At 36.2% G+C, this 14,110-nt stretch overlaps 2 protein-coding genes across 3 annotated transcripts in view; both read right to left on the reverse strand.

Annotated features, from left to right (window-relative positions):
• The window catches only part of LCOR (ligand dependent nuclear receptor corepressor), a gene marked incomplete at its 5' end in the record, with an annotated part of 30,200 nt that extends 22,575 nt beyond the window's left edge, over window positions 1–7,625 (reverse strand). Inside the window, 3 exons of one of the 2 annotated variants that reach the window (XM_080913113.1) lie at window positions 907–1,897; window positions 4,582–4,675; window positions 7,388–7,625. In XM_080913113.1, coding sequence (XP_080769239.1) covers window positions 928–1,897; window positions 4,582–4,675; window positions 7,388–7,625 — 1,302 coding nt within the window. In that variant the 3' untranslated portion in view covers window positions 907–927. Of the gene's footprint in view, window positions 1–906; window positions 1,898–4,581; window positions 4,676–7,387 lie in introns of those variants that run through there. The other variant, XM_080913112.1, reaches the window with a different exon arrangement.
• Window positions 7,626–7,639: 14 nt separating this feature from the next.
• LOC308417012 (ligand-dependent nuclear receptor corepressor-like protein) overlaps window positions 7,640–14,110 on the reverse strand; it is a gene marked incomplete at both ends in the record, with an annotated part of 54,194 nt that continues 47,723 nt past the window's right edge. The window contains one exon of the mRNA XM_080912100.1: window positions 7,640–7,675. Coding sequence (XP_080768226.1) covers window positions 7,640–7,675 — 36 coding nt within the window. The remainder of the gene's footprint in view (window positions 7,676–14,110) is intronic.

Consider the following 14,110-nt stretch of genomic DNA (forward strand, 5'->3'; position numbering starts at 1 on the left):
CCACTGGAAAAATATAAAGAAACCGAAGCTTGCTAAAATGAGGCATCCTCCATTGTTTATGAAATGTACCCTGACTGCTCCTGAGTAAGAAGGGAGCGCGTCCTCCATGAGATAAGGCTATAATCTCACTTGTTGGTGAGAGCAAATTCTACCCTTAGAAAAATCTCAAATGAAATTACAGCAAAGGTAGTGTTCCAAGCAATGAACTGAAACATTTTGAAGGTAGTGTGTGTACATCTCTACGCCTGGCCTCTGGGTGAGCACTAAGACATTGCTAATTTAGTAGGTAAATTTAATAATGAAAAGAAAATGATAAAGCAAAAATGTAAGTGACTCAAGTATTTATCAAGTAACCAAATATCTTAAAAGTTAAAGGTTCATCTTCTTTTTTTTTAAAGTTTAACCCTTCAATTAGTTGAATCATGTAAGAGAAATGTCAACATTTTGTAAGATGGCTTTTCAATTTGTAATGATAAAGCTCCCAATATGACAGAGGTGAATTCCAAAAGGGTTTTTGTTTCCCCTCCTCATTTTTTTTTAAAGTAAAGGCAAACATAACGAGAGAGAGAGAGAGAGAGAGAGAGAGAGAGAGAGAGAGAGAGAGAGAGAATATGAATGAGAATATAAAGGAAAGCATGCAGGCTCTACAGGCAAGGAGTCCACTTCCATGGATCTGGTTTTTGTGAGGTAACTCAATTCTCTGTGTAGAGAAACATGCAAAAGGCCAAACGAAATTCCGAGCCATACTGCACATGGAAATTTAAAATATGCAAATTCAGGATGCACCTTTCACCCCTGTGAACAAGTCAATGCAAAACCTGCAAAGAAGCAAGTGTCACAGTAATGAAGTCAGGTGCAGCAGGGACAGCTACAATGATGCAGTAGTGCTCACCCAGTCTGTACAGTAATTGGCACTCTACAATATTCCTACTCAGTTTTTGATTCATTTGCACTTTGTGCTGCCTCTCCCTGGGGATCTAATTCAATCTTTACAGAAACATCTGGCCCCTCCGACCTCATTAATTTCATCTTTTTCTTTGGAGGGTTTTTCAAAGTGCCCAGCCTCTCCTTTACTTTGTACTCCAGTGTACTGTGGGGAATCCCATAAATACTCTGAGCTTTGGAAACACTCATTTTTCCACTCATAACCACCGAGATGGCTTCCTCAAGTATCTCACTGTTGTACTGTCTGTAACGCCCTCTTTTCTTCCGAGGCTGCTTGGAGCCAGAGTCTCCTTCTTGATCCGATGTGGGATATGGCTGTCCAGAGGTAGACTGCTCAGCATCTGAGCCCCAAGAATCAGGTCCAGCATCTAACATGCTTTTTCTATTTTGTTTTGGAAGAATAGCCCTTAATTTTTTACTAAGCGCGCTCTCCATTTGTGAACCCATTACCAAAGAGCTATAGCTGTATTGATCACCAATGCGAGACTCCCAAGAAAGATCCATTCCTCGAACTTGTGGTATCTTTAAATCTACAGGAGATGAATGGCTCATGTCCCTTTTTCCATCTTGTTTTGTTTGATGTGCCATTTTTGGAAAGGCAGAGTTTTCTGCAAGCAAAGGAAGGTCACTGATGTTGCTGAGTGCACCATTTCCCCTGAACTTCATACGGCTGAGGTTGAATTCATAATGAGGTTTTGCCCAAGAGGCTTCCCTGGATAATATTAAGTGCTGTCCATGATTCTGTAATCCAGATGGACCAAGGCTGGCAGCTGTGGACAATTGGTTTCTGCTCAGTAGTTCTTCACTAATCTGCAGGGATCGAGCCAGTGGAACTTTGAGTGATGTGGAGTGTCCAAAACCTTCCCTGGTTCCATCCTGTAAGCTTCTTGGAGGTACCCCATCACCACTCCGAAGTCCATCTGGGCGGTACTGGCTGGGTCTCCCAGGTCGCCTAATTGGATGGAAGGAAACTGATGTGAGCAGGACTTGCACAGGAAGGGAGGGGCGGGTGAGGGGACCACTCCTTTATTAGAAGGCCTTGCTTGGGTAACATCACTTTGTGTTATTTATTTATTTTTCTCTAAAATTAAAAAAAAACAACAAAACAAAGTCTCAGCAGTCAGTTTAAAAACTTGATCACAAAAAGGGGAAAAAAGGGGGAAAAAAGGAAAAAAAATCAAATCAAAACAAAAACCCACGAGTTTTTTTTTTTTTTTTTTGGTTGGTTTTTTTTTTGGGGGGGGGGCAAAGAAAAATGAAACCTGTTGGCAGTCTCTGGTTGGGTTCACAAATTTTCGGAGAAAAAGTTTCGCGCAACTGTTTGAAAATAGCATCCTAACTGTTAATCACAAAGTAATCATTAGTGTCTCCATTATCTATACAGAATTGTTTACCAATGTGACGTTACCACTAAACAAGCACAGTAATAAAAGAGTAAGCCAAATTATTTATTTTAATGCAATGCATTTAAGATTCATAACAACTATCTAAGAAGCTGGCAGCATTCACACTGGTGACAGCCACAGATGATCGCTCATGTAACCCACAGACAAGTTAATGTTTATCTTTGAAAATTAAACAATTCCAAATGACAGTTCTTATACTGCTTGGGAAAAGCTTATATATGGCATCCAGTCCCAAGAAAGGGGAAGAAATAAAAGAGGAATCAAGACGGGCTGATTGTAACTTACCACACTTCTTCATTAAAACCCTATCAGTTGTAGGCGGAGACACAAATACCACAATTCCTCCAAGTAACTTTTTATTTTCTCCCAAATTTTGTTGTTATAGTCAGAGTCAATATAACCAGAAGTATAAATAACTTGGTAGCAATCTTCTTTAAGAAAAATCTTTCTCCTTAAAATGCCATATGCTTATGTAGAAATAATGTTTGAAGTCAGTTATTTATAAAGTTATTCCTAAGACTTTGCTGTTGCTCTGGAGTACTGTGTATGTCAGAAGTCTTCCTTCCTTGGTCATTCTGTCCTTTTTTTTTCTTCCTGGTGTGTGTGGGAGACTTTTTTCTTACTGAACCTGGAGCTCACAGATTCGATAGGCAGGGTGACCAATGACCACCAGGGATCCTTCTGTCTCCGCCCACTCCCCCCTGCTATGGGATTACATAGTTATTAGCCCTGCCACCTGTGGGTGATGGGTATCCAAACTCAGGTCTTTATGCATGTGTGGCAGGCTTTTCAGCAGCTGAGCCATCTTCCCAGCCCCTAATCCATAAAGTTTTAATTTTTATAATAGAGAAAGGTTATTGATCTTAAGATTGGTAGCTGGCAAAGCATTCCCAAGAGGAATAGTTCTATCGGTCAGGCCCAAAAGTGTTATTTTACAGAAATAAATGATAAACTATATTCCCCCAGATTTACCGAGACTATTGCCACCATTAACACAGCAACACTGAATATTCAATTGAAAGACGGGCAGTACTGCTAATGAATTTATCTTCCATAAACAAAACCAAGTAGAAAACATTTCCCATTCAGAGGAAGGAACACAGCAGTTTAGACAATATAGAACATCATCTGGCAGCCAGATTTAAGGTGAATCTTAAACATGGGGTTCATTTATGTTAACTGTCCTTGGGCTTATAATATATACACAATGAAATCCTGAGAAGAGCTTATATTAAACCATGAGAAAATAGGTTAGTGTTTTTAGACTGAATAGTGTGGAAAGGGAGAAAAACAATGGGATTTAGCAGAAAATAAAGGGAATTTTAAAAAAGGAAGTCAGTAGAAGAATCCTTCAATTTGAACATAATTAAGATTAGGGTGGAAAGAATTAGTTCACTTAGTGCGCATTTATTCCTTTAGTGTCTAAATACTTTCCCATATCAACAGTCTTAGAAAGTTAAAGGTTCACTATTAATGAATTTAAACTCAAAATAAATTTTCATATTTAGGTAATGTTACAAGTTTCTAATATGGTGCCTAAATATTTGTTGATATCTATCTGCTTTATCAAAATGGTTACTAGATACATGTCATGAAAATTAGGTAATTCTTATATTATAAGGTAACTGGTCACAGAATTCACTGTGGGGTTAAGAGTTATCAAACTGAGTATATGCCTGACAGCATAAAATGGTTATTCATCTACATACAATAGTATTCTATTAAAAACAAAACAAACCACAACTATATTTTCTGAACTGCCATGGAATTAAAACTGCAGTTCAAATCGACAGCCAATAAAACCAAACACTAAACCCAAACAAACAAAAACAAACACACATAACACACCTTACTAGGGATACCAAATGGAACACTAGAGCTCACTTTCATTCAGCAACTTCAACACGGATAATTCGGGCTCCATTTATACACATCACTTGTAGCACAGGTGCCACACTCCAAAACACTGACCAAAGGCCCCAAGATGTGTTCTTGTGATACTCATGAGTATTATGACAAGTACTAACTGATAAAATTGATCTATGCTCGCCAATTTTAGACTGCAAAAATACACTATTCCTTCATTGATGGACTGAGCCATTTTATGAACTCACCTGTAAGACTGTTAATCTGAATGGTAAATTTTTATAATACTCAAGGAAATTGGCTGACTAGCCTTTGATGAATTATCTATGTAAAACTGTGGAAGGCTATAAATGTTTTCCCTTACCCGTTCCCTTGAGTGCTGGAGCAGCCTGGAGAATGGCTCAGGGAAGTGCTGCTAGCACATGGACTTTTCTTAGTAGATAAATCAAGTACACCGTCTGTAGAGACACAAAAAAATACCTGAGGACTTAAGGAACTGAAACAAATGTGAACCGGATATACTAAAAATTAGGAAATAAGCCAAAGCAATATTTATCACAATGAAGTGTTAAATTCAAAATAAAGTAGATTTCTTCCAAAGAAACATAAATTTAGCAAAGATTATTATAATGTTATACATGTAATATACATGTACTTCTCAGGGCAAAATTTCTTGTCAACAGGGCAAAACATTATAGAAGATGCTAAGATAAACTGAGACATTGGAAACCTCAGTTACAGAGAACGGGTTCTGTACTAGAATTATACTTCATTTCCTAATCCTTTATTCAAATGTATGATTATATTTTTAAAACATACATAAACAAATTCCTGAAGATCTATTTCAAACTCCAAAGCACATGAAACTTCAATGTGGAAAATTTATAAGCAGAAAAATTATTTTTAAATGATCTGATTATATTCATGTATATATAATATAATCTGAAGGATGAATAATTTGTGTATTTTAACTATTCTTTTGGTATCAAAAATATGTACATTTATAAGGTCCTGAACATTCAAATTTCAATTGTTAAATTTTAAGAAAGGGGCTTTTTAAAAAATTAAAATATTTTAAAAATGGTGTTCCTATTTACTGGGAAACATCTTAATATTATAAAATCATAGAATTATAGCCTAAAAATGAGATGAATCACAAATTTGTCATTAATGTGCAAAATTAAACATTTCCCTTTTTTCAAAGTAAATATCCTTTTATAGACACAGTGATACTTGGCAATTTCAAAGTTTCCACTCCACAGAGATAAAAAAAAAAGATAATTCAGAGTTTCTGATTTGATTTCTAATTGGGCAGCAGGAAGGTCTTGGTTTCTATGCCAAAAATAGATCCTGGACAGAATTTATTACAATGTGCATCTGAGGACATTGCAACTCCCCATTTCAAGTTGTTACAGGTAAATACGGAGCTAAACTTCTAAAATTAAAAGACCCACTTTTATATAAAGTTTGTTTTTAGAAGCCATTAAAAGCTCTATAAACCTAATTGTTGTTTAAACAACCAAATAGTAACCTATTAGATATCTAATACCCAACCAACTGGAGATCTAAAAAGTAAATGCTTAGAATATTTTTAACCAAAGACAATCATTATAAATTATCCTCCATTACTAATATACACCTCTACCTTGCTACCTTTTATAAATCTGAAGCTTTTGATACAGTACCTAGAGTCAAGAGATTTTTTAATGAAAAATTTGTAGTAAAAACAACAATAACAAAAAATCCTCAATAAAACAGAAAAATGCTGAGCATTGGTGGTACACGCCTATAATTCCAGCCTGGTCTACAGAGTGAGTTCCAACAGCCTGGGGTACACAGAGAGACCCTGTCTTGAAAACAAAGAATCAAAGAAACAAACAAAACAAGAAAAGGTACGACTTTGTAAATACAGTAACCAAAGGTGTACTGTTAGTGCCAACAGAAAGAACACCAAGAGGACTCCAGTATGCAAAAAGGGAGAAAGCATACTCAAATACATCTTCATACACGGGGACATCTTCATATATTACTTGAAATAAGAAAAAGAAAAAGGTTCTTTTGCAGAAATTATTTTTAAAAAAATCTTTCATCAAAATTTATTCCTTACCAATAAATCCATACATTTTCCGCTATTCTTAAGTTTTTAAGACAATAAATAAAGTCTTTCCCTAAGACACCACCAATTATAATCACTTGAAGAAGTCCAAAAGAGCCTCAGTTGCAAAAATGCTGACAGCACTTTGTGAGAATACAAAGCAGTAAGAACTTTATCTATTTAAAATACACTTCAGCGACTAATGAAACTCATAACTTCTTAATGCTTCCACTGATTTGAATCCTCAATAATGCTTGGAAACATCTTCAAGTTATTTCCTTAATAATACTTATTTTTACTTTTAAATATAGGTCTCATTATGTAGCACTTGCTGGCCTAGTATATGAGGCTGGTCTTAAACTCACAGAGATCTGCCTGTCTGTGCCTCCCAAATGCTAGGATTAAAGGTATGCATCACTGTATCTGGCCTAATACTCTTTGAAATTATTTTTTTTATTGGATATTCTCTGTATTTACATTTCAGATGTCATCCCCTATCCTAATCCCACCCCCTCCCCTCCCATTGTCGTCATGAAGGTTATCCCTCTCCCAACTACCCTACTAATCTCATTTGTAGAGTGTAACTTCCATGCAAAGAATGTTTCTCAGATAGGTGCTAATCAATAGTAGAACACTGAGTATAAATGGAGAAACTTGCCACTCTACAATTTTAAGAATCTGATATATATTATTTTAGAAAGTGAAACTGCTTATACTGCCCTCATGTTAATTTAAAGTTTAGTAACAATTCCCTAACTTCTCTGTATGGTGTAGTCATCATGATTGCCATGTACTAATGCACTTCTCTATCACTTACTAGTCAGAACAATTTAAGAAAGACATGATTTTTATACTGAAGAGATAGGTATCACTACATTGCCCAGGTTGGCCTTGACCCCAGGTGATCCGCTTGACTCAATCCATGCAGTTGGGATACACAGGATCATACAATCATGACCAGCTAAAATCACATTGTTTTCTATTCTACTGTTGTTGCTGCACTATTTGTAATATTTTTCCTCCCCAAATTAAAGTCTTCTGATTGGGTTAAGAAGACCATGACATCAAACCATACCTTGTTCGCTAGGTTCTGACTGAGACTTTCTGACAGTAAGGTCCAGAGGTGAGTCTTGGTCAGCCATGAGCAGTTTGCTGAGCACAGGGTTCTGAGTAGTTGCAGCCGTGGGAGAGGTGGTGACTGGAGATGCTTTCGGCAGGCTTTGGTTCTTTGTGCTATTGGGCTGGCTGGGGTCCTGAGTAGAGCTATTTTTTGAGGTATATTCAGCAGCAAATTGTTGGATCATTCGCTGCATGATCTCACGGGCCACTAAGGGAATATTGGGGTCGGAGACCCAGGGACTGTCTGTAAACAAAGATTTATTTACTTTTAAAGTGGGGCAATAAACTAAGGAAAAAAAAGACAGCTTTTGAAAAAACATAAAATTTAGTTTTCCTTAAAAATATTTGTGTCCTAACAACTGTAGTCCTCATTTGATTTATAGTCAAATTGTAAGCAATTGTAGATACTAAAAATAAAATGTTCATGTATTTCTAAACAACTTACTTGCTAGGATTACACAATTGAATAAGGGGATATCAAATGGTATTTTCTGGGTAAAGTCACTTACCTGATATGGAAATACTTAAGCCTTCTCTTAGCAAACAGTTAACTGTCAATGTGTGTAGAGAACATCAACTTCTCCTTTGATTTCCTCTTACCTATCTCTTCACATTCTTCAAGTGTGCACTACTGAATTTATGACTGCTTAATTTACTTTCAGCCAATGAGTAAAGGAATAACAAGCCATGAAAGACATTTAACTTTAGGATCCAAGATTCAATTTCAAGATCCATGTAACAACAGATTTCTGGGTACTATCCTCAGAGTTTCAGACTGAGCTACTTGAGGACAGTCTTGAAAAATGGTATCAGCTAAGGTTGGTCTGTGAATCAGTTTTAGAACTCCTATGTAGGAGTTTAAACACATTTCAAAAGCTGAAGACCACATATTTTCCATGAGTTCTTTAAGTATAACCTGCCAACCTTTAGAGAACAGCAAAGAAAGTAATGAAATAAACACCTAAGTAATCAATGTCTAAACAATGTTCATTCAAAACAAAGAACACAGGAAACAATTGATTTTCCAGGTTCAAATGGGGTTAGGATGAAAGAAAAGTAGATCCGTGTAAACCTGTTATCTTCACGTTTCTGTAATTACCTAGAGACTGCATCTGTTGATTCCTGTATCCCTAATCTTGTATGGGGTAAAGTATCTATTCAATTTATTTGAGTAATAAATAAAACAAATCAATCACCAACTAATACCTTTAAAACAAGAGAAATGTGACCTAAACTTGTAAAAGTAATTACTAATAAAACTTCTCTATAACTCTACTACTGACCTCTCTCCAAAGCCTTTACAAGAGTTCTCAAAAGTCTTTAATTTCCTTACTTGTAAAAATTAGCTAGAGAAAGAAATAAATGTTCATAATAATTTGGAAATGTAATCCTACAGTTCCTCTATAAATACAGACTCAGTGTTGCAGTTTGTGAAAAAAAAAAAAAGACATTTAATAAAGAGAAAGATTCCATTTGTACAACCAATTCCAATGTTTTAATAAAAAGTTGAGCCATAGAGAGCCTTTTAAAATATCTTTTTTCACTCAATTTTCCTGTGTATGCACATGAGCAGAGTGGTGTCACATTACATTTGGAGTTCAGAGGGCAACCTGCAGGAGTCAATTTTCTCCTTTCATCACGGGAGTCCTGGGGATTCAACCTGGGTTGTGAGGCTCAACAGCAAATGCATCCTTACCTAATAAACCAGCTAGGCAACCTTTCTGACACGCATTTAATGTATATTGAGTATCTGCATATGTGTGTTAAATGTACATTAATATAAATAAAAATGAATTACTACCCATGTCTGGTATCTGTGTAGGTCAGAGAAGGCATCAGGTCTCCTGAGTTACAAGTAGCTATGAGTGGCTGCTATATGACAAGGTCTAAGCACATGTTCTCTGCCAAAAGCAGAGAGTGCTCTTAACTGCTAAGCCCTCTCTCCAGCCCCCATATTGGTAATCTTATTTGTTTGTTTTTTGAAAGTTTCACTATTTAGCATTGGCTGGCCTGTGACTCATTATGTAGACCAAGATGTTCTGGAACTCAGTGATCTACCTACTTATACCACTGATAATTAAAGGCATGTGCCATCATACCCGTTTCTGAATTTTCTTAAGTTATTGACTCTACAGTTGTAAAGACTGATTTCCCCTACATAACATATAATCTCCATATGAAAAAATATGTAAAACTTCGATATATCAATGGTATGTTTTTACTTTGTAGAAAGCAGAAGAATACATAATAAAGATTTGAAAATTTCCAAATCTGTAGCAAAATACAGTAATTTACAGGAGTCTGTGTTCATTAATAACTATTAAAGAGCTCTGTGATGAGTAAGATTTTACAATAAAAGCTATTAAGCTCTACCCTGGAGGTTTAAAAGCCCGTATTGTATATTGTTTCTTTACTGAATGAAAAAGACACAATTATGAGACAAAATATTTAATGTGCATGAATGCCACTGCTGCCATTTAAAGTTCTCTACCTTCTAAGAGTTTCTTGAATGCATTCATGGTTTGATTTACTTAGAAAGTTTTGTAATCATGATCATGTCTAGGGAAACACTGTCAACTGGGTCAAATAAGAGCAATTATAAGATACAGTTGGGAGAGAATCTATAGGAAAACATGTAATTGCTATAGCACAGGACTGCACAATACACCACAGCTGAGTAGCACATCTTTTATCCCAGGCAAGCAGTCCTCTGAAAACTGGAGGCCAGGCTGGTCTACATAATGACCTTTAAGACCCTGTCTGGAAAGGAAAGGAAAAAGGAAAGAAAAAACAAAAACAAAGCAAAACAAAACACAACCAACCAACCCAATTGTTAGAGCACAGCTAGTAGTGTATTTCAAAATGCAAATACTATTTTAAGAAATTATTAAATAACTCTTTCTTTGAGAGAGACTCCCCCCCCCCCCAGCCCCTCTCCCTCACCCTAGGTGCCCTGAAGCTGCCTATGTAGACCAGTCTGGCCTGGAACACATAGAGATCCACTTTCCTTTGTCTCCCAAATGCTGGGATTAAGGGCTACCACTCCTGGCAGAATTACCCCACTTTTTAATACAGGTCATAAAGCAGGCTGAGAGAGAGTGTGGCTATGACTGTGAGAAGCACAGTACTCTTCTTAGGGCTTAGTACATAGGCCCAATCACAAAGTATATTCTTACTTAGTTGTACCAAACTCCACATAATTATTTAAAATACACAATTTACAACCGTTGGACAAACTCAATCCAAGTATGGCACTAAAGGCTAAGCATGCCATAAATGTGAAAATCTGAAACACAAAGTGCTCTGAAATTTCAATCTTTCAAGTGTTGACGTAAGACTCAAAAATGTTTGAATTTTGAATTCTCAGATTAGGGTTCTCAACTGGTAAAGTCCACACAAAGATTCCAAGGACAGAGAAAAGATAACCTCAATTATACAGACCACTGTCTTCAGAAAAACTTCACATCATCTCCCTAGATATTTCCTGGCATTACAACATGCAAAAGTCCACTTCAGAGATATTTTTAAGATTAATAAAACACCTATAAAGTAACAATATTAAGATATAAAACAAAGAGAAAGAACTTTCAATTCCAAAGCAACAGTTCCTTTTTCTAAAGCATATTACACCACTGTACAACCAATACACAAACTCAAGCTGAGTATAAATGCCATCTCTTGAAATCCTACAACCAATTTTAAGGTAAGAATTCCTGTTATAAACATGAACCCAACAGTATTCAAGAATTGTAACACAGGCTATTCTTCTTGGACAAAGGCATGGAACTGAGAGAATCGGCTGTGATTAACCAACCATCAATACTCCTAACCAAAGAACAGGTAGAAAATGTACACTGGGAGAAGGCTTCCTAGCTTTAGTTTAAAAGGTTACTAAAACAAACAGACCAAGGACACTGTATGCATTCTGGTAGAGAACACTCGTAAACATTGGATAATAAGCTACTAGTTAATACCTTAAATGTCAATCTCCCCACCATTTTTTCAGACAGGGCCTTAACTATGTAGCCTTGACTGGCACAGAACTCATTATGCAGACGTGGCTGGCAGTAACTAAGAGAAATTGGCTATTAAGATTAAAGAAGTGTGGTGCCACACCTAGCAATGTAAAATCCTTTATTCAAACAATCAAATATTTACAAAACTCATGAAATTAATTTTTAAAAAACATAATTTTGTAACTTGAGTCTCAAAGACTCATCTGGAGGATACAGGTCAGCATGATGATGAGTATTAAAGGGGAAGTGCTAGCACACTTACAAATCTGATTTTCCTAGGAATCTAATGGAAAAAACAATGAAAATACAAAAGCATGTGTTTCCCCTCAAACAAACTTGGTTAAGAAATAGCATAAGTTTACAGGAGATCTCACCTCACCAATATTCTGAAAACACTGATCTCACTAAACAAGACAACTGGTGTCCAACAGTAGCCAAACATTAGAAACTTATTTCACTTCAAATGTACTGTCAACCTTGAGAATGAACAAGGGCCTCTGGGGGAATGAGTTGTCTAAAGGCACTGCAAGTGTGTGGTGCAGTGCAGGAGACGGGATCTCTGAGTTGGCTGAGGGTTAAGTATACCAATCATCAGCAGCATACATAACTCCTTCCTTTCGGTTCCAGCTGGCCTAAAAGAAACCACCCATCCTTGCTTTCCAACTGCCTGAATTACATGTGCGTACTGCCATGCTTACCTTGTAGGAAACAGTTTTAGAAACTACCATAAACTCCTACTTTAGCAGAAGAGGAAAATGTGTAATTAAGGAACAGAAATTCATTCAAGGAAGAATTTATAACATCATGTCACACTTTTAATCTCAGCATTTGGGAAGCATAGGTAGGAGGATCTGTAAATCTAGGCTACCCAGTGCTACAAGACCCTATCTCAAACCACAAACAAACTCAGGTAGGTGGGATTAGACACAGACAGACAGACAGACTCACACTTCACTAATTAAAACAAGATATGGTGGTCAGAGAGGTCCTGTGGATAAGGAAAAGAACTGAAGCAGAATATAATGATTACTGCCTTTAATCCCAGTACTTGGGAGGCAGAAGCAAGCAGATTTTTGTGAGTTCCAGGACAGCCAGAAGTACAAAGTGATACCCTGTGTAGGGTTGGGAAAGAATGATGACAATAACAACAAAGGAACAGGGGGCGGGGAGTTCAATGGTTAAGAGACTGTGATTTTCCAGAATTCACATGGTAGCTCATAAATATCTGTAACTCCATTTCCAGGTTATCCAATACTCTTGTCTAACCTTCAAGAGCACTTATGTATATGTGGTGCATGCACACGCACACTCACACAGGAAAAACATTCACATGTAAAATAAAATGGAAACAGAAGGATTAACTGTCTCCAAACAGAATTTCTAAGCCTAAGATGCATGCTTCTTTTTTGGCACTGCAACATAATATATTAACTGCAAACATTTAAAAAAAATCATAATGTCCTAAGCTATGTTTACGATTTTGTGTTAGAACACATTCATAGCTATCCTTGGATGCATGTGGTTTGGTTTGAGAGCCATAGGTTGGTCAAGACTAGTAGAGAACTTTCTGCTTTTCAAAACAATATAAAACAAGCTTCTTTAAGGAGAATGATGTGTTGGAAATCCTAGAGGGGGGGGCTATTAAATTCTACAGAAAATGTAAGCAAGAAAGTTTTTTTTTTTTTTTTAGTGTACAGTTTTCTGTAAAAATACATTTTAAAAATTTCAGTGAAATGAGATTACGTCAATGGGCTGGATGTTCCTGGCACCCATATGATGGCTCACAACTACCCTAATTCCAGTTGTAGTGGATCTGATACATGGTGCACATAAATACATGCAAGCAAAAAACTCACTATATATAAAGTAAAAATAAATATATTTAAAAATGTATCAATGCTTACAAAAATGTTTACAGATACAACTGTATGATTCAACTACATTTTCACTTCAAATAAAATTTCAGGTCTGATTTTCAATTTACTGAGCTGGTCTTATAGTTATTAAGAATTTAATTTTTATAGTTATTAACATTTTATATGTCTAAAACTTTATCAACTGCAAAGTTTCACAATAAATTTCTAAACTATTTAACTAAAACTTACCCCCAGTTTAGAATTAAAAAGGACAATGAATTGTCTTAACGTTATTCCAAATTTAATGTGATAAAGGAATGCAGAAATATTTAAAGAGTAACTTAAAATGACATCGAAATTAAGGAGATTAATGTATGACAAGCAGACACTGTGTCGTTTGCCACTGAAACCAACCTTTTCTATAAAAGACTGCATTGAGGAACTCTTCTGCTTGTCTCTGGAGTCGAGTGACTCTTGCGTGCTCTTGTTTAAGCAAAGCTTCTTGCCCAGCTCCGGAAGCTGGCTCATCCAGACCGACTAAATGTCCCTGCAAAAATATTGTGTGAAATGTTTGTACAGAGATCTCTCCCCATTCAAAAATCCAAAGCACAGATGCATAAAGGCACGTGTTACAAGCCAACAGAACAACTAGTATAATACAATTAAAATATTTAAAAATTTTAAATTGATTTAAATAAATACTTAAAACTTAATTTGTTTCTAGATAGCTGTACTATAATGGTGGCTCTCATTCTACTGGGCTGTTATATTGGTGAGTGAGTCAAAGCTGGTACTATGACAGTGAGC

The sequence above is a fragment of the Micromys minutus genome (genome assembly GCF_963924665.1).
Source record: "Micromys minutus genome assembly, chromosome: 2".
NCBI lineage: Eukaryota > Metazoa > Chordata > Mammalia > Rodentia > Muridae > Micromys > Micromys minutus.